The sequence below is a fragment of the Oryzias melastigma genome, linkage group LG17 (assembly GCF_002922805.2).
Source record: "Oryzias melastigma strain HK-1 linkage group LG17, ASM292280v2, whole genome shotgun sequence".
Taxonomy (NCBI): domain Eukaryota; kingdom Metazoa; phylum Chordata; class Actinopteri; order Beloniformes; family Adrianichthyidae; genus Oryzias; species Oryzias melastigma.
In genome coordinates, this window is record NC_050528.1 from 7565925 (window position 1) to 7589845 (window position 23921).

Genomic DNA, 23921 nt, shown 5'->3' on the forward strand with positions numbered 1-23921 from the left:
GTAGCTGTTTTACAAGAGAAAACAACAAAAAAGATAATAATAAAACAATTACTGATAGTAATAGATTAATTAATTATAAGTAAAGTAAAAACATTCTGACTTTGGTTTACTCTTTATGATAACATGAAGTCTAAATCCTTCAAGAAAACAAAAAAACAAAAATAAGTTTGAACTACTTATTATACACCATTATTTTTTATCATGGTTTTGTACAGATAAATACAAATGAAAACAAAACAAAAATGGTTTACTGTACCTCTGAAATCTTCCTGCAGCTGTTTGATCAGTCAGATTAAACACACAGGAAATGATGCAGTCAGAGAAAGAACCTTATGACGGAAGTGGGAGTTTGATAGTCCTGCACAGTAACCTGCTAGTAGTCTTTGAATAAAAATTTCAGATGTTACATCTTGAGCTTTATTATCATTCTTTCTGATGAATAAGTAAGGAATATTGTAATTTACATGAGTGCTTCTCTATTTGATATTACTAAGGACGAATGAGAAGAAACATCATTTTCATAAGTTGGATATTTATTGCTCCAAAATTTCAGACAGTAAAAAGATAGTCCCAAATAACAAAAAATGACCATGTCAATAGTATTTCATTTGCCGCAATGACAGCTTGACAGTGAAGTCCCAAGCTCCTCACTAACATTATGATGTTGTTCTGAGGAAATGCGTTCCACTGTTTTTTTTATTCTTTTTGTCCTGTCTAGCAAATTAACACAGATTGCAGCCGAGTACCTCTTGTGATGGAGAAGTTTTGCTTGAAATCCCCCGTTTTTTTCATGTTTAATGTTTTTTTTAGTTTTTAACATGTATTTGTGGCATTTTTCTTCTGAAAGACAACAAATGTAACCAGAAATCCTTTTGTTTTTGCATTTCCAAGTATTTCTCCTTTTAAATCCCTTCAATCAATCTGTCACAGACAGACTCTGTTTGAATGAATGATCTTCTTTATGCTGCACATGCACTAAACCCTCATCTGTTCCTAGTGTCTAGTTCAGGTTCTGGAGAAGAGAAGATGGTATCTTCACATTGACTGCAGTCAAATGAGCCGCCGTTCACATTTCTGTGGTCAAATCAGCATCACTGGATTTTTGGTGTGAGTTTCATCCAATACTTACGGTAGCAGGACTGAGAATGCTGGAAAATCTCCACCAGACTCCACGGAGCTTCTTGATGTGACCACGGAAATGTGAACGGCGGCTCATTTGACCGCAGTTGGAAAGGATTGTAAATCAATGAAAGAGCATTTTGATGTTAGCTTTGATTATTTTATCAAGAACTCTGAGAAACCAATGGAGCACTACCATTAATCTTGCATATGAAGACGGGGGCTCCAAATTATCATCCCGGGGGGGGGCAGGTGGCCCACTGGCCCTGAACCTGCATCACCTCCAGATTCTTATAAGTAGACGACTACTTGTTAGAATTGTTCTGCACAGAGTGGGGGTTTCAGTTTGGATTACCAGCTTGTTTATGTGGTTAGAACGTTGCTGTAGGGGAGGCACTGTGCAACCTCTTTGGAGAAAAACGTGTGAACAGAAAGTTTTGATTTCTCATGAAAGTACAACAGGTGGGCGATGAAAAGTAAAAGACCTACAAGCACCACTTGATCTTTAATTTATTTAAAGTGGGCAAACTAAACCCTCTGTTTCTTTTCGTACAAAAGACAATCCAGTGTGGAAAATTGTGCAACATTTGTTTTTTATTATGCAAATTGATCATTTGTCTTTCTTTACTAAACTAAGTTGGCCATATAAAGTCAAACATAGAATCTTTTTTTTTTATTTGAGGAACCTGGTAACTTATTTACAGCTAAGAAAGATATGAAAACAGAATAACAAACAAGTTTTAAATGAGATCAACACAAAGCAAACAAACAAAAAGTATCTTTTTCGAGTGTGTTTCCTCTTTCCTCCCTCAGAACAAAAGCCTTGTTCAATAGATTTATTGATGACTGTAAACTGTCTGTTATCTGTGAATGTGTGTGTGATTGTTTGTCTTAGTGTAGCTTTAAACTGTTCAGTATCCAGGTGTTTATGTCTGATTCACAATGGTTGAATTTTTGCTTAAGATGTCTTAGATGGATGTCAGAATCTTTCAAAATTAACTAATGTCGACTATGAATTGTATCAGGAAACTAAACTTGTGATTTAAATCTAATAGTTATTGAAATGAACTGATATTCAAATGAATTGTTACACCCCAAGTAAGACGGCTCAGTTGACTGCATGTATCGTATATATTTCATTGCAGTGAAACAGCACTCTGGTCTGATGCCTGAACATACCCACTAATGGTGCAACAAACACTAACATTCAAACTTTAACTCCCATAATGCATTGCTGGGATTTCCAAGAAAAAAAGCCTTACAAGATAGAGTTTGTAGCTGCCAAACTGACTTGGGCCAATCCAAATTCTCCCCTTCTCCCTCCCCTATGTAGCCCTCCTAACAGATAGTTATGAGAATATAGTGTCTCCAATTTTGGACGTCACTTTCGCTTGAAGGGAAGAATTCGGATTGGGCCTTGAACAGAATTAGAGACAAATGTAACGTTTCCAGAATGTTCTTGAGGAGTTGATTTTATAATAACATTGTGCACTTCTTTATTTTCCCATAATGCTCAATTCCAATAAGTTTCAGTAAATTACATGATTTATTTTTCTTCTTTGCTTTTCCTGTTGGGTTGTAATTTACAAAATGGTACAGTTTAACATTAAAAACAACAGAATATTGTCTTATTTTTAGTTTGTTTGAAATGCGGTTCACAGTACAGTACTGTACACCATAAAAACAGCAAAAAACTACAGTTTTCTCCAAGTTTGCGTTATAAATTACAGTATGATACTATGATGGATTAAAAGAGTAAAGTGCTGTTCATATTATTGAAATTTCACTGTAATTTTTCATCAAGATTATCCAGTGAGGTTACAATCAAGATGATCTAAGACGTTGTATCCTGATAAATATGTTATTAAAATCACTGCACATATTTCTGCCCTCACATAACAGAAAAACAAAAAGATGTCAGTACAGTTAATGGCCATCTTTGGGTTGGTTTGAATAATTTAATCCGCACAATCTGACAAAATAGGTCAACGGGGCAAACCAGACAAAAACGGTTTGCAACCATTGCTCTTAGCAACTGCTAAAAAATAAACCACAAAATGGTGTTGGAAATAAGTATTTTACACTAAAATAGGCTTTTGCAAAATTCCTTTTTATACAGGCAGCAAACAGCTGTTTACAGTAAAGATTTACTGAGTTCAGACGAGCAAGTCTCACACTTGCAGTCTGTGGTTTTCTGTGAGACAGGAATTTTATTTTGGTTTTGTTGGCTGAAACTTACAGAAGAAATGTGTGAACCAAAGAAAAAAAAACAAAACCACTGGTGAACTGGATCAACAAAGTTTGCTCATAACTTCCAGTTAACTCTGTGGTTTGTCATCCTCCATCTTCCAATGGTGTGGAAAAAGAAAGCAAATGTGCTGCAGACCCACTTACCAGTGGGAACCCTTTCTTTTTTGTTTTTATTTTTTTTGCTTTACACATTTTTCTAAACCGAGCGCATAAAACCATCAAAAATTTCTGTCATCTAAGAAACAAAACAGGAAAAATACACATTTTCTGTTGCTACAGATGCACATTTAAAAAGAACATTTTTAATTTTAGACTTTTGTTCAGTCCCTTTGTTTTTATCTTGACATGGACAAACATGCCCATGGGTGTTGCATAAACTAAACTAAGAGTAAATGCACATATTGCTAATTCATCCTTTTTACTATTAATAAAAAAAATGCTTTAAGTCTTTTTTTTATAAAATTGAACATTTGGTGTTTGAAGTAAAAACTTGCGTTTTTTCCAGATTCAACAAGCAGAACTCCTCACCTCCAAGTAGTTTTCAACTGTTTATGAACTTGTTATGAGGCTGACAACATCCTTAATTCTGTGCAGTGCTCACTGTCTCTGCAGCCCATAATGACACAGGAAGGACAAATCAGGACAGGAAGTGGCAAACGGGTGCAACTGTCAGACTGCCATGCCTTCTGGGGAGCTGTAAACACCAATACAGACTTCCTAATCTCAACCAAATCCAATCCAGATTACCATTTTGACTCAGAGGTCATCTAAAACAGTGGTCCCCAACTACCGGGCCGTGGACTAGTGCTGGTCCGTGGGTCAATTGCCACCAGGCCGCAGAAGAACAAATACATTCTATCTGTTTATGTATTTCTGAAAGCTGGAAATCTTTTATTTTGGAAACCAACCGGATTCTCTCGATGGGCTTTATGCACGACCTACTTCTTCATTCGGTACATGTCCGCTCAGTCATTCCCGGTTGATCAGTGGCTGTTGCTTATGAGTAAACAGTGGAGTATTTGGATTTTAAAATATGTTTTTTTGGAGCTAACAAGAGTCACAATAAACAATGTTAAGCGCATTGTTTGTTTTTCAAGCAAAATATTCCAAAATAAAAATGCAAAAAGGATTTAAATTGTATTTTTCGTCCTACTTTGCAAACTTTGAAGCTAACTTGCTAAGGATGATATTCTTCGCACATATTTAGGTGTGACAGCTCTAAAGCTGATGGACATTCATGCTGGCAACACGTAATAGGTGCACGCAAGATGCAGATCACTGCATTGATTCATGTATTTTATATGAATCCAAAGCTAAATGCTGTTACTGGTTGTATTTATTTAATGAAGTCCTGCTAGCTGTCCTGCAGCTAGAGCGCAGAGCGCTGCTGCAGATGCAGCCGCAATAGGGAACCTTTTGATGCTATGACCCGAAATGGGTCAAAGCAGCAGGCAGACCATCTACTGGTGGTGATGAGGTAGATGGGCAATGGTATATCTATCTGTCTGTCTGTCTGTCTGTCTTAGATGGGAAAAAGCTGAGCAGATCCTGCTGAGGGAGTGACTGCTGAGAGTGGAGAAGGAGTGCAGGCTCAGTACTCAGGTGAGAGCTCCCTCTGGTGGTCACATGTGGAGCCAGAAGGGGAAATGCTGACATGGAGCTTCAAAGTAGTCTGATTTTTTTTTCTTAAAGAGTAAAAATAATTGATTTGGTGGTTTCATTTTGTTTATGTATATAAGTTTTTTTAATGAGATCATCTTATAAAAGCAAAATAAATTTGTTTTTAACCACTCCTGACACGACACCAAATTAAGAGACCTTATATGTTTTATCAATCCGCCATGATGCAAACATGTCAGATGACTGAGTAAAATGATGATCACATCTTTTGTCAGAACTGTTACATTTAAAACACGTTCTTGTACTGCTTCATTTACACCACTTAGATGGTTTACAAATTCTTAAAGCACAATAATGACCTACATACTGTACACTAATAATACTCCGAACAAAACATTCAAATGACTTAAATTTCACTGTAGGTACTTTATTACTAATTATGTTACTTTGTGAAATAAACAAAACAGACTTTCATGATTAGATCAACTTAACCAGAAAATGTGTTTCAAACCTTCTTGATTACAAACAATGTGCCTCAAACATCCTTAAGATTCAAATGACAGCAACACAATGAGGTAAAAAACATTTTACAAAGCTTACTGAAAAAATACAATAATGATGTCGGTGAAAATCAAAAGCTACTTCAGCTGCTATTGTGATGTGATGTGGCAAAAAAATAAATAAAGAAACAAATATTCTCATCTTAAACCTCTTTTAAAGCATCAATCTTTACTAGCAGGTCTTAAAGTAGAAAATGTTCTTCATAAATAGTTTAATCTTTCATTTTCTGTTCAATTGTAAAGTAAAATAAAGAAAGAAATAAAGAAACGGCCTTTCCTGAACCCGCTGAGAAAGAGAGCCTCCAACCAAGCTAAGGCTCCTATTAAAGAGCCCTGCCCTCTAGTGGCAGCCAGAGTAACTACATCTTTCAATCATCAATTTATGCATATTTTTTACTCAAAGAAAATTTGTGTCAAACCTCAAATAAAACCATCAATTGTGAATCACAAAGGCTACATGATGATATGATAAAGCTAGTAGTGGTTATAAATCTCTGCATAAACTTTACAATTGCAGATTTTGAAAAACGTAACATGAGTTTTTGAATTTTTAAAATAAAATCTTCTGTCTTAAGTTTGAACTTCAGTTCCTTCTTCAGAGCCCCAGAGCTTCCTCCTGCACTCTGCAGCCCAGCAGAGCATTTGCAGCATCAACACACTCCTTCACACATGGAGCTGAAAGAGATGAAAACCCCTTAAATTCACTTTTATCCCAAACATCAAGTTATATAACTAGAATTAAAATGGAATTGTTGTCAAAATAGTTGAAAATGCATTAAATATGCAAGGACTGCTCATAGTAAAGCAAAAACGTTTTAATGTTTATTTTACATCATATCTGTCATTCATTGACTTGTAACTCCACAAGATCATTTAAAAGAACTTTCATATTCTACATGTTACCATTCTGGGCTTGGACCCATGAAGCAGCCTTCACAGCCAGAAGCTCCCATTCATCCTTTGCATCCATCTTGAATCCATGAAGCCAGATCAGAGCCAGAATGGTGGCCCACACCTCACTGCTGACCTTTTCAACCAAAAGGAAGTCAAACGTCAAACACTAAGAAAATGTGAGAAAGAAAAACTCGAGAGAACATTTAAACATACTTAATGACCTTAAAAGCATTATTAATCTCCTAAAACAGCTAACTAGTATTTTCACAGTGACCCACCTCTGCGGGTTTTGACTCCTCTACCTCCTCACTAGTTTTTCCCAGCACTGAGGGAAGACCTTCATCAAGCAGCCAGCAGCCGGACGCCTTCTGGAGCTGCAGCAGAGGGTCTCTGCGGGGCGGCTCACAGAGGCTTCTAAAAATGCTGTGAAATATGGGTATGTTGGATATACAGATCTCAAATATAGCCTTGCATTTTCAAAGAGCATAAAGTGATAAAGATTTTTTTACTTAATAGTTTCCTTAACTGTATAGGTGTTAACCAAAAAACAAACTTCATTCCAATGTCAGCCCCCTAGAGAAAGGCCTGTCTGTGAAAATATAGTCTGACCTTAAATATGTTTGTAGCACAAGAAACCAAAGTCTTCCAGAGTAAAGACAGACATACATAAATCAATTAAAAACTCTAGGATTCAGTTTTATGATAACAAATATAGAATTTTGTTTTATAGAGTAAAAACTGAGATATGCACTTCTCTTTTTTAACCATACATCCAATAAATGTGTTTCATCTTTACCTTTCATGGCAAAAAAAAAACACTTCTAACAGTTTATCTGAAGACTTTAAAGTCTAATTTTTAAAATCATGCTTAATAATTATTTTGTATATATATTTTTATTACATATCTATATTTTCTTTTCTGTTTTGGCTTTTTACTTCAAGTGTCGCCACAGCGAATCAGCTTCCTCCATGTGTCTCCTGCATCCTCTACTCTAACACCAGCTATCTTCAGGTTTTCGTTCACTGCATTCATAAACCTGATCTTCTCTATTCTTCTAGACCAGGGGTCTGCAACCTTTAATACTAAAAGAGTAACTTGGGCCTGTTTCTCACTGCTCCAAACCAAGTAGGAGCTGCAGAGTCATATTGGAATAAATAATACAAAAAAGAAATAAAAAACAGTTGTGGGAGCCTTTTACATCATTATTTTACTTACTTAGAGCAGGAGAACACGTTCTTGCAGAAGAATACAGAGGAGCAGAACACACAGACCTTCTCCTCGGGACAACAAGATAATCTGCAGAAGAAAAAATTATCACAAAATGAAACAAAATCAGCAAACAATAAAACATTGTAAAAGTTCGTCCACATTTTAGAGCACATCTGTCCCTCACTGGGTCAAGTTGAGCCTGCAGACCCCCAAACCCCCTTGACTATGCTTTTCTCTCATTCCTTTCTAGCAACCTAAAAAAGGGAGGGCCAGCACAAAAACTTCCACCCATTTTCCTTAAATTAAAGAATTTAAATTTAAATTTTGAATTTAATTATTTTATTTTTAATTTTATTTAGAATTAAAACTGAGTTCTCTTTAAAACTTTGATATCGTTTATATGCACTACATTAGGAATTAACATTCTGAAAAAGAAATTGCTTAAATTTGAAAGGGAATGGATGAAAGAGCCCACCTGATTAAAACTAATTCAGACATTAGTAATTAGTAAGTGGGCAATATTCCTCCATCAGTATATAATCAGGGAGTTCCAATTAGCTCAAATGTATGACAACCTTAAACTTTTGGAATACTAAAGTACAGCAATGTTTTTGTAAATCAAAAAACTTTCAATAAAAAGAGATATTGTTGGGTCACACACAATGATGACAATGTTTTTGAGGAACTTTGAGCTTTCTATTTACTTTGAGTTTTCTATTTACTCACAGTAATAAAAAAATAGAACAGAATAAAAGAGCCTCCCCAATCATCACTTCACTCACCTTGAACAGGAGGCCGTATAAAGCCCTGTAGTCCTAGTTGACAACAACCATGTACACGACCATATCTGGTAACATGACGACCTTTTAAAGGTAAAAATAAACACACAAAATCAACAAACATCAATATCATAAAGTTGGTTCAAATATTATTTCCACTAAGAGCCAGCTGTGTCTCCCCCACTGGCACATCTCACTGGGTCAAGCCGGTTAGTCTCATGCTCTGCAGACCTCCAGCTTTATCTCAAACTTTTACAATAGAATAGAATAGAATAACTTTATTGTCATTGTCCATTTACAACGAAATTGAGCGCAATCCTCTTCCGGTGCTGGAATAAATCAAACACACATCCAAACAATCATACAAGAAGTTAAAAACATTTGCTAAAAGGCGCTCAATTCCTAGTGTAGCAGGATGGATTGTTGCAGGTGTGGCTGTGAGGGTAATTACAGGCAGTGGCCCCTAGAGGCAATATATAAAGATCAAGGTGCTCGCTGGCCATGATGGGCATCTTCTGGTCCTTGGTACCGCTCACTTCCAGTTGTGGACTTCCAGGTTGCCTTACAGGTATGTAGCGGTGTCGGGCTGCCGAGGGGAAGATGTCAGCAGGCTTCACATTGCTTTTGTTACTTGTTGTAGCTCTGGATAACCAAACAAATAGCAATCGTGTCTGAGCTTGAATAAAGCCCCTGCATTTCGCATGCCGCTATTCTGTTCCTCTCAAGTGACAAACAGTGGGGTGAGTCAGCAGTGCTTGAAGCCTCGCACATTCCTCTAAGCTGTCGCTTTTCTTTTTAAATTTAATGTCTTCCACAGCCAGGGACTTTCTGGTGCTCCCGCTAATATTGGAGCAGCTGCTGTTTTTTTAATCTGAATTTCTGGACGACTTCACATTCGCTTGTTCTGCACTACGCCGTGTACGTCGAGGATTCTGCTGGGGTGGCTTTCCGCCGCAACGTCCGTCGGAGGTGCATGAGGAAGAAATTCCAGGGCACTCCCGGACTCTGCCCCCCACCGGAGAACACGAGCGTGCTGAGGACCCAGTCTCATGCCCAGGTGGAGGGTTTCCCTCGTTTGGAGTGTCGTGTCCTGGTGAAGGGATTCACATGTGAGTGTGCAATATCACGTGCTTGGGGTGAATTACGTTTTAGTTGTTTTGTTTTGGGGGCCTCCACCTTCAGGAGCTAAACGGGCCTCAGCTAAACTGATCTCTTTCCCATTTAGTTTGTTTGTTTTATTGCACTCTGCCATTTTTAATTGATTTTTATAACTTTTGTAATAAAATTTTATTTTTTTAACTCTGAGCCGCGCCTCCTGCCTTTGTGTGCAATCGACCTATTGAACGGTACTTGTACCTTTCCCTCATACCACACTAGCAGCATTCAAAAATGTGATGGCTCTGGAATAAAAACTGTTTTTTAATTGATTTGTGCTTGATTTTATTGTTCTGTATCTTCTGCCTGAAGGCAGAAGTGTAAACAGAGAATGTCCAGGGTGCGATGGATCCAGTAAAATGATTTTAGCTTTCCTGAGGCAGCGGGAGCTGTACAGTTCTTCCAGAGATGAGAGAGGGCAGCCTATGATCTTCTGGGCTGTAGAGATGACCCTCTGGAGCGCCGTTCTGTCTGCTGCTGTGCAGCTGGAGAACTAGGCACAAACACAATAAGTCAGAATGCTCTCAATGGAGCAGCGCTAGAAGGACACCAGCAGTTCCTCGTCAAGGTTGTTCTTCTTCAAAAGCCCGAGAAAGTACAATCTCTGTTGGGCCTTCTTCACCAGTGCAGTGGTGTTAGCGCTCCAGGTCAGGTCCTGCTGGATGGTGACGCCCAGGAACTTGAAGGTATCCACCCTCTCCACCATGTCCCAGCTGATGTACAGGGGCTGAATGACCGTTTTCTTCCGCCTGTAATCCACCACCTGTTCCTTAGTCTTATTGATGTTCAAGAGCAAGTTCTTGTCCCCGCACCAGACAGAGTCGTTCCACTTTGTCCCGATAAGCGCTCTCATCCCCCCAAGAGATGAGCCCCACCACTGTGGTATCATCAGCAAACTTGATGGTTGTGTGAGTGGAGGTGCAGTCGTGGGTGTAGAGGGTATAGAGCAGGGGGCTGAGCATGCAGCCCTGTGGGGAGCCGGTGTTGAGGGTGAGGGCTGCCGACATGTGGAGTCCTACTCTCACCCTTTGAGTGCGGCCTGTCAGGAAGTCCAGGATCCAGAGGCAGATTGAATCATGGAGTCCAAGGGTCTCTAGTTTGGACACCAGTCTGTGCGGGAGGATGGTGTTAAAAGCGGAGCTTAAGTCCACAAAGAGCAGCCTCGCATAGCTCCCTGACTGCTCCAGGTGTGACAGAGCAGTGAGGAGGGTGGTGGTAATGGCGTCCTCTGTGGATCTGTTTGCCCTGTATGCAAACTGATGACTGTCCAATGTCGGTGGGAGGTGGAGACAATGTGACTGCGCATCAGTTTTTCAAAGCACTTCATGATGACTGAAGTAAGTGCAACTGGTCGATAGTCATTCAGGCTGCTGATTGTGGATTTCTCAGGTAGAGGAATAATGACTGAGGACTTTAGACATGGTGGAACAGTAGATTGCAGTAAGGATTGGTTGAATATCCTGATGAAGACCCCTGCTGCTGTGGAATGCTGTTGAAGTTACAGCCACCTCCGGCTGAAAACGAGCAAAATAGAGGTTAAGCTCCCCCACCAACGAAGGGTCCCCGTCAACAGAAGCAGGACGTGGCCTGTAGTTGGTGATTTGCTGGATCCCTTGCCACCCCTGCCTTGTGTTGTTCCTGTTGAAATTATCCTCAATCTTCTTCTTGTAATCCGTCTTGGCCTGTCGGATGCCTCTCTTCAGGTTGGCTGTTAAGCCTGTTTCCTGAGGGGGATGTATGCTGGTGCTAGGAGCAGGGACATGTGGTCTGACTAGCCCAGATGTGGGAGCTGTATAGCCCTGTAGCCATGTTTTATTCTTATTCCACCATCTAAAAATGGAAGAACCCACTAAAACCCCTAAACTAAAAAAAAGTTTGGAGCACAAAGTTTTTATTTAGATAGGGTTAAATGTTGCAGCTTAAAATGCATAAATGACATAAAATGAATATACTTTTTAAAATAAAAAAAAAAATGGAGTGTTAAATTTTAGACACGTCTCTAAGATTACATTTTTCTGTGTGGGTTTTCAACGTTACTTCAGTAAACAGCAGCAAATTTACAAGTTTCCTGTTCAAATATGCCAAACAGGCAGCTGTAGCCTCGACCTCAGCAGAGTCTCACACACTGACAGTAGCGGGAGCTGACGCATGCGTTGTATTGTTTCGGTCTTTCTACCATCATTAAAGACTTTTTTTAATTGCCTAGTTTGCTTACGCTGAACTTTTTTTTTCAAGGATTTTTTTATCTTCATCAAGTTTCGTGGCAGACATAAAATCCTGTTCACCTTTGTCATGGTAGAGACCACACATCAATGTAAGGGTGGGGTCATCTGGACCCCATAAGGTACCATAAGGGTTAAGCCTTTCAGAGTAAACTATATCCATAATTATAAAATTATATTATCTTTGACACACAAAAGAACACATTATTTATGAAAATTCCTGGGGGCGGAGCTAACTCTTCCTGGAGGGGGCTGTTTGCACTGGTCTACATTGTGAGTTGGGAGGGGCTGGTGCTCAGAGAGCAGCGTCTTAGATGAATATATTGAATGGATCAAAATACTGCTTTGGGATTGTTTAAAGTGAGGAACAACCAGTATAATTAATGGTTGGGTTGAAAAAAATCACTTTGAATCGATTTTAGCTTATAGATCAATAATCGATTCGCAAAAGATATAAATCAATTTAGTACATAAAGGTAAAGTCTGCTAGCTTGATGCTAATGCACAGTTGACCTAAACATACATTGTTGACTAAATTAATATTTTTACAAACTCATAGGCATTAATTTTCCAAACTCTTTTTAGGAAATATTTTTTAAAGTTGGAATTTGTGGTCTGAAACATCGTTTTTTTTAAGGTGTAATGCTATAGTGCAATCGCCACCTAGTGGCCAAACTGAAACGTCCTCCAGGAGAAGCAGAACAATGTTTACAATGTTAAAGATCTGAACATTTTTGTTAGAACTTCTCCTTTAGAGGATCCATGTAACACTGGATGATATTAACAATCTCATTATTTCACTAATACATTTTACAAAATGTGAACTGTATCAGATACATATAAATATATTAAAATTATATAGTAGATTATTGAGGTATTTCTGAACTAATGTGTATAAATCTGTAAACTCAAAATTGAAATGAAGAATCAAGAGTCGAAAAAAAAAGGTAATCGAATAGATTCAGGCTCTTGTGAATAGGATCGAATCGTTTCTGGAAATTATAACTGATACCCAGCCTTAAGTAATACATTTAACATCTCAAAAATGTGATTCTTTTCCTGATATAGATCCCTTAAAATCCATAATTTTTCACCAGGCTGAAGGTGTATGGAGGTTTTGGTGAGTGTAAATGCATGTTTGGGGGGGTCAAATATGACCTGAATGTAGTAGAAATACAGAAAAAACAAAAAGATAAAAACCTTTGCAACTATAATCTTGTCCTTCACTATCTTCAGGTCTGGACTGCAGTTCAAATGCCAAAAAATCTCACCAAGCCTCGGAATCTTGCCGTGCACTAGAGGTCCTTGAACAGCATCACCACTGTCCTTGTTGACAGCAATGAAGGCAGTGTGACCACTGCTCACTCCTGATTGGACACTGAGCTCCACCACCTTCTTCTTCATGTCTTCATCTGACTTTCCTCTGTTGTCTCTTTCCTCAACCTCCAGAGAACGAATCAGAGAACGAGCGGCTAACCTGTGGACTGTTAACCTACAAACAGAAGAGAAGGAAAAAGGAGATGAAAATGAAACTAGATGTTGATTTTGGGTCATGTCTGAATAGGGCTGACTTTGATGTTTTCAGACAGTTTGAATGTCCCTTCTCCTTTGAAAAACATGCCAGAAATTTTATAATGTTTTTAATGTGTTCCAGACACTTAAAAGTGTGTTTGCAAATGTTTGGATAAAGTTGCAGGAGAAAGATTCACTCTTGTGACTCTGCTAAAGGATGAAATCAAAAGTTGACAGCTAAATGGCTTTAGAATATATAACTGAGAAGGAGGACTGAAAAAGTTTAGTTTTCCCATTTTGTTTTATAATGACATACAATCTGAATAAACTTCATTAGTGTTGACTAAGGACAGCACAAGGTTTCAATTTTTAGGTCCTGAAACAAGCTGCCAAATGAGTACTGGATAAAAAAGCATGATCAGAATGTTTTTGATGAGTATGTAACAGACATTCTTTGGCTGTAGAGGGCGTGTTTGTGTGTGGGAGGGGGGTTTGGGGTATTTGCGGATGTCTCTGGTCCCTAACCCCTGCAAACAAGGGAGAAAAATACAACAAAAAGAAGGGGGGGGATTCAATAACTTAATTTTTATAACATAACCCCCCCCCCCCAAATAAATAAATGAAAAGAAATCACAATGGCACACATCATAATGAATTTGATTTACCCAGTCTCCTTTGACGGATTCAAGTGAAACTGTAGTTGGTTCTTGAAGGAGCGATTTCCTAGAGTGTAATTCAATGTCACACTGCAGTCTGTTTGTGAACTCTAAAAAAATAAAATACAAATTGAAGACAGGTGAACAAATGAAACTAAAAACCCACATGCAAATTGTTCATAAAACTTATTTGAAATCTCACCAGTATCTTTCCACTGAGTTGGGCATAAATTGTTGACCTCTGACCCCGGACAATTGTTGTGATTGGTGGAGAGAGGACAGTGGCAGACACTCCCTTTGGTAAATCCCATATGACGGAGATGTCTTTGACAACAGGCTCTAGTGCAGATTTCAGTGACTGCATTACAGTAAGAAACACATTTACTGTTCTGTCGTTTCTTCTTTTGCTCCATAAAGGTGAATTATTGAAATGTAAACAATAGTTTATATACAGTACTTGTGTTTGTCTCCTGTTACAATCTGTAGTAATGAATTGAGCATGACATCCACCCTCCTTAGGTAACCCATTGATGAGAGCAGAGCTGGTTCCTTCTCCAATCCCAAAAAAGGAACACCTTCAAACAATACACTGGTGTTAAACACACAACACACAAACACAAGACACAGTCTGTTTTGGGGGTTTCACCTGTGAGAACCTGCATTGTTTTTCACAAAATCTAGAATTTCATTTGGGTTTTCCACTTTTCCATCAGTAAGGATGAACAACTGAAATGAGAGACATCAAACAAAAGTTACACCAAAACACACAGAGGCTGAGTTGAAAAATCTGTAAGACTTGTTTTAGCCAATGCCCTGGAGGCATTAGCTGGAGGGCGCCAAATACCCATTCACTATATGGACAGACCATATATTGTCATGGTTTCTCACCCCACCCTTTTTCTCCTTGGTGTCTGAACTCTACTCTCCTGCTAATTGCCTGACCAATTCCACCTGTGCCTCTCCTTTCTTAAGCTGCTCTCTGTCTGTCACTGATGCCAGAGTGTAAAGAGCCTTTTGCCTTTTCGCCAGCCCTACGTAAAGATCCTGTCCAAGCTTTTCCCTTTTCCTAAGTTTGTGTTTGTCCCGTATTGCCTTCTGCCTTTCTCATGGTTTTGGATGTATTGTTTGTGTCTGGACTAGACTATATGCTATGACATTGGAGATCGTGAACTTTTAGCTATTAAGGCAGCTCTCGAGGAGTGGAGACACTGGTTAGAGGGTAGCATTTTACCATCCGTAATGTTCACCGATCATAAGAACTTCGAGTACTTGCGTACTGCTAAACGTTTAAATGCTAGGCAAGCTCGTTGGTCTATGTTCTTTTCCAGATTTAACTTCTCCCTTATTGCCCAGGGCACCTGTCTGGACTCAAGTTGGATCATCTCATGTCAAGCTGTGCATGGACCTCACCTCCAATCCTCCTGTTCTGAACCTGATCTCCTTCCAAGGTGAACTTGGCTCTCGCCAGTATTCCTCCTACTGTTCTCAGTTTAAGCTTCAACTACAACTTTGTCTCCACTGGCTCTACTGGTCAGGGGGATCCAGGGGTCTTTTCAGCTCTCCACCATTTCCTATGAGCAGAATAAACTTCTTAATTTTTCCATCTGAGCCTGTGTCATTCTGTGGTTCTGCCTTAGTCCTCACACATACAGCTTGCTGTAACCCTTCCGCTCTCCTTAGTTTGTTTACATTAAGAGTGGGGTCATCTGGACCCCCCAAGACAGTGCGCTGAACTTTTTTTTATCTTTGATTTTTGAGTTTCACTAATGTCCATGACAGACATAAAATCCTGTCCACCTTTGTCATGGAAGAAATCACATATATCTGGACGGCTGTTTTTTCCTGAGCAAGCATGTCCTGCTGCGACTTGGTTTTTTTTTTGTGGTTGGAGTCATCTGGACCCCAAAGAGAGCGGAAGGGTTAAAGATGCTAAGCACTTAAATCCTTACCAAGGCAGAATGTCTCTTTGATTTAATCATTATAATTTCAATCTTATATCAATCCAGCACTAGGAACCAGAAAGCCGATGCTCTTACCCTACTATAGTCTCTACGTTCCCAGTGCAGCCTGTGCTTAGGTTTTACAAAAGACATACACTTCTCGTCTTTCCTGTCAGCCAGTGTTGCCAGCACACTCCTGTAACAATGAATAAGAGGCGTTCTGGTCCATGTGCAGTGTTTATTGTTGAGCGACGTGAAGGCAGAAGGCAAGCGGTGGTCGGTCGGTCGGACGAGGGTCAGTGCCGGCATGGACTTATCAGAGGCTGGAGCAGATGGTGGGCGGAGGCAGGTGAAGGTCAGGCATGGCGAGGGCTTGTCAGTGGCTGGAGCAGACGGAAGTCAGGGACATGCAGGAGTCGAGGCAGGCGGCTAGCAGGAGAGTATCGGGGTCGAGAACGAAGAGGCAAATAGGCAGGGACACACGCTTAGAATTGGCTAGAGGCTCAATACTTCACGCTGTGCTTTTCTTGGAGCTTGGGTTAAGTACTGTGGTGAGTGATTGGAGATTGGCAACAGCTGTAGGACTCCTGAGAGCAGCTGCAGGTGTACTGGACACGTGGAGTGGTAAACAGGAATTGGTTTAGTATTCTGGAGACTGTGCATAAGGGCGACCAGAGGGGGAGACGGCGGGCAGCCTCCTGACAGAGATTTGTCATGAGAGTTAGAGTGGAGCTGGTATCTGGGTGTCCGCCTGTGGGTTTGTCATGGACGAGGTGGAGAACATGTTGGCGATGAGATGGAGGTACAGACAGTATGTACGTTCGTCAGTGCATGACAGAGAAGGCGGGTATCGTGCGTTGAGTTCAGCGAGCTCCGTCATGTCATGACATCCCATTGGACAGGGGGCAGAACAAGCGTGGGTGAGACAATAGTCTCTGGAACAGAGGTAGCGTCAGAGGTGACATCATGGAGCAGAGAGAGGGTGTCTGCCTTTCCGTACTTAGACCCCGGGCGGTAGGTGATCTGGAATCTAAAACGGGAAAAGAACAAAGACCAGCGTGCCTGGCGGGGATTGAGTCGCTTGGCTGCATGGATGTACTCCAAGTTACGGTGATCAGTCACTAGACATGACTGGAAACCTAGTTTCCAGTCATGTCTAGTTTCCAGTCATGTCTAGTCGCACATAGCTCTAGATATTGTTACTGGTCTACCACTGGAAAAACACTCATACTCACTGTTGTTGACAGATTCTCCACTGCTACACATTGTATCCCTCTTGCAAAGCTACCCACTGTGTGGAGTTATGAAATAGAGCAGGGGTGTCTAACTCAATCTTACAGGAGGCCAAAATTCAAAACACTCAGTAGGTCGCGGGTTAAACAGTGGGATATCATTCCCTTTGCCTGTCTGTGTGGATTGGGGTTTAAGTGTGGGTTTTGCCAATACATTTTGTTGACTGGCTGTTTTACTCTGTTTTACCTTTATTTATTTTATCCTTTTGTGTTTATTTCATTCAACATCATGAGTGAGAGGAAGGAAGAGGATGATGGCATCCTTGTGATGTAAAACGCTTTGAAAAAGTTAAAGAAAGGCAGAGGTTATTTTAACTGATATCTCTGCCTCCATGATCGCAGTGTTGCTTTAATATGTTTGCAAAACACGGAGTTAGAGAAACAAAGAGATTGTCCAGTCTAATGGTCAGGGCAATTAATTGATCCGAGTCCAGGTCTTCAGCAGGAAATTTCATGCTGCAGCTCCTGAGAAAGACATTAGCGATAAATAGTCTTGAGTCCACAGGGAGACCATTTTGTCTGAGTAGCCAAGGTCCGAAACCTTAGGGAATATGCAGCAGCACTGTCTTTACTTTGCTTAATGTCCATAAGCTTTTCCCCAGGTTCTTTCCCATCGGTAGGGTGATGGAATACATCTCGTAGCAGTCAAGTGAATGCTTCGTAAGAATGAAAAGGTAAGAACCCACCCAACCAGATTTTGGCCAGCCACTCCAACACTTCGTCAGACAGGAACGACACTTTGGATTCTTTTGTAGGATACTGGTGGGCCTGTTGATGGAGATATGGCTGACACAGTTCGGGTTTGCCATTGGATTTGTCCGGTAATGACAGGCACAGACCGGCACTTTGCGATGACGCGGAAATTTCTCCAAACCTGGCTGATAGTGTAGAAAGAAGTGGTGGAGTGGAAGTGGGATTAGCTACCGGATTAGCTTGCAGTCGTTCCATGATAGCTTCAGTAGCAGCTGTCAAGTGATGCAGCTGTCTTCCATGATCAAGTAACATGGTGGCGAATTCAGCAGGATTGGAGGGGTGGGAAAGCCCGTTGCTGGATCCGAGTACGGCATAGTCCTCTGTAAGGACGAGGTGGAGGCGTGTGGATCCATGTGCTACTGTTTTAATAACGAAGTAACACAGACAAGATAAAGAGCTTCGAAGTCAGGAGCAGGCCAGGGTAAAACGCAGGGACAAGGTGGAAGACAAGAAAAACAGGCAAAGGGCCAAAACACGGACAGGCAATAATGAAGCAAATGCTTAGACTGAATGTATGAGAGTAACAATTCAAGACTACGCAAATAAGGCAGTGTGAAAGATGAATATAAACCGTCTGAGTGATGACGTGATGGGAATCAGCTGGTGAGGATCAGAACTGGAGACTGGTGCATGATGGGAAGGTGAGCAGCAGCTGGTACTCTGGTGAGAGCTCTCTCTGGTGGTCGGAGGAGGGTATGACTGGCTGAGTCCTGACAGATAAAATTACCCTGTGGGCTGGATCCAGTCCCTGGGCCTTGATTTTGACACGTGAAATAGAGGAAAACACAAATACATGAATTACCTGTCTAGGCAGGTTGGAGATGAAGGGCTGACTGTAAATGTATTTGAGGGGCTGAAGAATGTCTGTTCCTCCCAGATCAGCCAGCATCAGCCTCACTTTCTTCAGAGCCTCCTCCATGCTCTCCTCACTGTATTCCACGCTATTCCTGAAATCATCAACTTTTTATTAAAAAGCACTTTAAAAAAATTAAAAATTGAACAAAGAGCTGTATGTTAAAGCTAAACATAAAAATGTTAAAAAAAATAATCTAATAAACAAGTGAATAAAAACATAACTAAACCATGAAGGTAAAAACATGAAACACAATAAAAAACTTTAAAGTAATAAACATAAAAATCATCTGTTGGACCACATGCTTGGCTTTAAAAATTAGTCTTGAGCAAAGTTTTTAAATCAATGGTCAGGATACCTATCTAACATTTAACGGCAAAGCATTCCAAAGCTTCTGACAGATAGAAAATGCTTGTTTCTGCCTATAATTCCTTGATGAATTGGCCTGCAGACTCCAGGCTGGAGTCTAGGAAGAGAGTATCTTAGAAAGGTGAGGTAGGGTGAAACTACTCAAAGGTTTTAAAACAAAAAAAAGTATCTTAATCTGAACTCTAAAATGAACAGGCAGCCACTGTGGTCCAGTATTCACGCTTCAACCAGGACATCAGCAACTTTCTGGACTAACTGCAGACGTGAAAGGGACGACTAGCTGACCCCGAAGTAAAGAGAGTTCCAGTAATCTGACCAGGATGTAATGAAGCCATGGATTATGATCTCAAAATGGTTTTGGGATAAAATGGCTTCAGTTTAGTTAACCATCTCATCTGAAATGTAGCTGGTCTTTACTACTGAGCTGATGTGAAAGTAAAGCTTAAAAAATATAAAGGTCAAATGGAAGACTGTCCCACTATTATTACCTAACAAGATTTTTTTTAAACAAAAAAAAGGGTTTAAGATAGATATTACAAGGAAAACAATATTTTTAATTAAATCACTTACAGGAAAATCTGTGAAAATCTGGACCCAAAACCATAGATATTGAAGTAGCTGCCTGTTGGTAAACTCTTCAACAGGAGCAGCAGAGTATCCTGAAGAGAAACAGAAGCTGATGAAGATTAAGATCTCACACATATATAAATGTTTTCACGACGGACTGAACACTTGCTAAATACCCTTGCACTGCTGATGCGAGTTGTATTCTCGTACGGACAGCTCATGCTCTCAGATCGATCCAACAAGAACACAAACTCTCCACATGTAGCAAGTGGAGACATCAGAGACTCTGGGAACTCTGGGTACAGACTCAGCATCACCACAGGATCACCCATCAGAGTGCCTGAAACACAAGAAGAACCAGAAAACACACATTTACATTTGATTTTGTCAAAAGATTGACATTTGTTGATTGTAGCGTACCAGGCTCAGCAGAGTCCTGTCCTGCCTCCACCACAGCAGAGGGCTGGTGAGCATCTTTGTAATAAATCAGCAGCTCTACATCTCTGTCAAACTTGTGTCCTGCAGCCAGCTTAACCTGCACATCAACAACATAAAGATAAAGAAACCTGGAAATCTTCTTTCCAGCAACAACTACTTCTCCCAGCTGGTTACTTACAGCAGCCTCTGTGTGATCAGAGTTCAGGAACTGAAGAGGCTCCAGAGAACAGCTGGACTCTACTTTGGAAACTGGACGAGGAGAGGACACTCGTGCAGAAAAGGACAGACTGTAGGGAACCTCAGAGGCTGGAAGCACAATGTCAAAACTCTGTGTGGATTCCTGAGGAAAACTATATGCCCACAATATTGTTTTACACACTTTAAAACTATTCAAGAATCTGTAATAATGTGAATAGTTAACATATAACAGGCTTCAATTTTCTTTCAGTACAACAGATAAAAACCATATCTTTGTTCCTAAGAAATGTTAAAAATATGGTAAATAGTATACAGTACTTTATAGAACTTTAATACCTAAATAAGACCAAAAACTCACTTAAAGTTAATCACCCATGCACACATACATGCACTGATCAATGCCGCACTGCCTTACACTGGAGCCAAACTATAACAACACTTGAACAAGGCTGGAACCGGCCTTGTGATCTTCCGATGAGTGGTCAACCGCATTACCTCTGAACTATGGCCAAAATACACAAATATCTGAATAAATACGCAGCTGACAAATGGACATCCACAACAAACGAAGATGTAGAAGAAGATTAAAAAAGCAGTTTTTGTATTTAAAAAAAGACTGAAAGAAAAAGACAAAGAAAACCAGCAGCGTCAAATGTAGTATTTAAGCTACAAATTTGCACATTTCAAATCAAACATTATATGTATTTATGCTCACATTTTAAACAAGCGTTTTTTTACCTGATTTTAATTTGTTTGTAGCAACCCCAAAAAAGGTGGAAAGAATAAAATTGTTAGGAATTTTTTTAAAAACAAAAAAGGCCGCTGATCATTTGTGTGTTAAATGAAATTTGCTGTTTTTAGTTTACATGACTCCAGACAGAACAAAAAAAAAAAAAAATTGGTCTGTACCTGTGTCACTCTGGGCAGGTAACCAACGAAGATGACTTAATCTTGTATCTGTTTCACAAAGGAATTTTTTTTTTTTTTTCCCTGTTCATGTATTTTTGTTACTAACAAATTCATTTATTATTTTTGGTTTACAACACCTTGAGGTTGGTAGCGAGGGTTGAGCACAGCAGGCAGACAGAACCTCAGCCCATTATCAGCCTCCACAGCCAGAATAGTGACATACTCCAGCCTGATGAAGACACTCTGCCCTGGAAGGAGATTACCCACACTCAGAAAGAAGAGATCAGGAGTCTCCTCACTCTCCTCCAACAGGACGGCCTGCTGCCCTGAGCTCAGAGCATCATCATACTCCTCCCGAGCCTGCAGCAAACATCAAACATGTCAGTGATGTTGACTGATGCTTTTCTGAGACTGAAGCTTTCTGTCCAGATCACCTGCTGCTTCTCCTTCAGCTCAGCTACAATGTGTGTCTCTCCAATCCCAGCGCTGAAATGACACACAGCAGCATCTCCAGGCAGAGGGAAGACAAAAACTGCCTCTACAGGTTTGTCCTCCTTGTTCTGGTAGTTCAGAGTGGAGATGACTGTAGCCACATGGTCCTTCACCTGCAGCTCCACCTCCACACTCTGCAGAGGAACTGAGACGCCACATCAACACAGACATCAAAGTGTGCAGAAATATTGCACCATTAAGTCAAGATTACTGAAAAGCTTTTTATTCTGTTGAATATTCCAATAAAGTAAAAAAAAATGTAATTAGTTAATTAGCATTAATTTATTGAAAAGTCCACCATATATTTTAGATCATACCATATTTATTAAAAAAATTATCCCGTAATTGTTTCTTCACATCATTTACCAAACCAATTATTCCCGTAACTCTAATCAATCTTACATCACAACTTTATTAATGAATTGTACAAAGAATAAAGATTTAAAAATTCAGGTCTGTACCTGCATCCTTCTGCCGACCAAAGTAACTCATCTTTGTACCTGTTTCAACAGGGAAAATTTCTTTATTTCTCCTATTTGTCTAACACTTATTGTCTTTTAATAACAAACTTCTTTCAAATGCAGTATTAACATTTTTATTTTGGTTTGCAATTAACTTTGTCTATGACAAACTGTAGTTTACCATTGCCAAGAATAAAAATAGTAGTAAATACTCCAATGTTAATATTTTTCATGTGGATTTAGAAAAGCTTTACTGTTAGATATAAAAAGGAATGAAAGAGAAATTGTTTACCTGTGGAATCTTCCTGCAGCTGTTTGATCGGTCAGATTAGACAAACAGGAAATGTTTTCTGTTTGCTGTCAGAGAAAAAGGCAACAAACAGGTGACTTTGTTTCTCATCGCCAAGCAGCAGCCAATGGGTGGAGTTTTGACATAAATGATGTCACTTTTGGATGAATGCACAAAAAAACAAACTGATATGCACACAAATGTAACCTTTGTGTAATCCTCAGCATTGATAAAGAAAAATAGAAGGGAGGGGGGGTCGCTGGGTGGGCTGCCAAATGGCAGGATAGGGCGCTCATTGGCAGCCCTGACTGGTTAGCTGCCATGACCAGAGCTTCTGCTGGGGCAGGGTGGTTGGGGGCGGGACCTGGGTTTGCCCCTGTAACTGGTTCCTACCTGGCTCATTTCTTTTTGTGTGGAACAGCAGTTAGGTCTGGAGGAGTTGTTTTTCTTTGTGATGCATCATCCCTGCTGGTGAGGCCTGAGGCCCAATCACAGACATAAGCTATCACTGGACGAAGTGGGTGTGTGGCGTGACCCAAAGAAAAAGCCTTACCTCCATCTTTTGCGAAATGGGGCCAAATCCGTCACCATTTTTTTGCATTACGGGCGCTGACTTTGGAGCCACATGACAGTGATTAGTCCGTGTCGGTCTGAGTCCCGTTTCCTACCGCCAATCACGATTACACTTGCTGAAAGTCCACACCCCTCCCACTGAAAGCAGGCTCAGGGGAATCTGGCAATCAAATGTTCGAGGTGGGGCGGGCGCCACATGCTTTTACAGAGACATTTGATTGGTCAGTTTAACCCTTCCACTCTCCTTGGCTCGTTTACATTAAAAGTGGGGTCATCTGGACCCCACAAGAGAACACGAGGGTTGAAAGTGGAATAAACAGCTATTAGTCAGTCATTATATTTGTCCAATCAACCATTCTTGCTATGCTGCATCTTTTAACATGTTCTTGCTCATCTTAATTTCTTTAGATGAAATGTTTTGCTGTAGTGCAAGTTATTCAAGTTATAAATTGACCAATTTGTTCCCCCAATAAAAACAAAAATGAAATCACTCCTTTTCTGGCTTTAGGACGGAGTGGGGCAACTCTCTTGGGGCCCGCAGTTGTTCTTGGGAACACCATCACTGTGGGATCTGGGGGTGGCGGGCTGTTGGGCTGGTTGGCCCTGTGGGGGTGTGTGCGGTTACCAATGTGCAGGACATTGAGAGTTTGGCAAGTTGGGGTCTGTACTAGGGCTGTATGGTGGTTCAGTGGTTAGCGCTCTTGTCTGACAATCCCCTTTTGTGACAGTATCATCTGTCCAGCAGTGGCGGGCCGTCAGGGCCTGCAAGGCCTTCTCTGCTGGCCTAAAAATATCTGAATCACAGACTGA

The 23921-nt window shown here is 40.3% G+C and overlaps 1 protein-coding gene across 1 annotated transcript; it reads right to left on the minus strand.

The window, feature by feature from the left end:
• Positions 1-5380: 5380 nt before the first annotated feature.
• On the minus strand, positions 5381-22280 carry LOC112147733 (von Willebrand factor A domain-containing protein 5A). The gene is made up of 22 exons (XM_036216252.1): positions 22250-22280; positions 21731-21948; positions 21434-21656; positions 21297-21344; positions 20368-20495; positions 20172-20286; positions 19928-20091; positions 19755-19843; positions 18765-18909; positions 14624-14703; positions 14455-14552; positions 14180-14361; positions 13987-14087; positions 12812-13301; positions 11090-11311; positions 10400-10885; positions 10138-10350; positions 9326-9522; positions 7660-7740; positions 6722-6866; positions 6453-6576; positions 5381-6224 (listed from the first exon to the last, which is right to left on the minus strand). The coding sequence occupies exons 1-22, from the start codon at positions 22278-22280 to the stop codon at positions 6145-6147; spliced, it is 3660 nt and encodes a 1219-aa protein (XP_036072145.1). The 3' UTR covers positions 5381-6144.
• Between the last annotated feature and the right edge of the window lie 1641 nt (positions 22281-23921).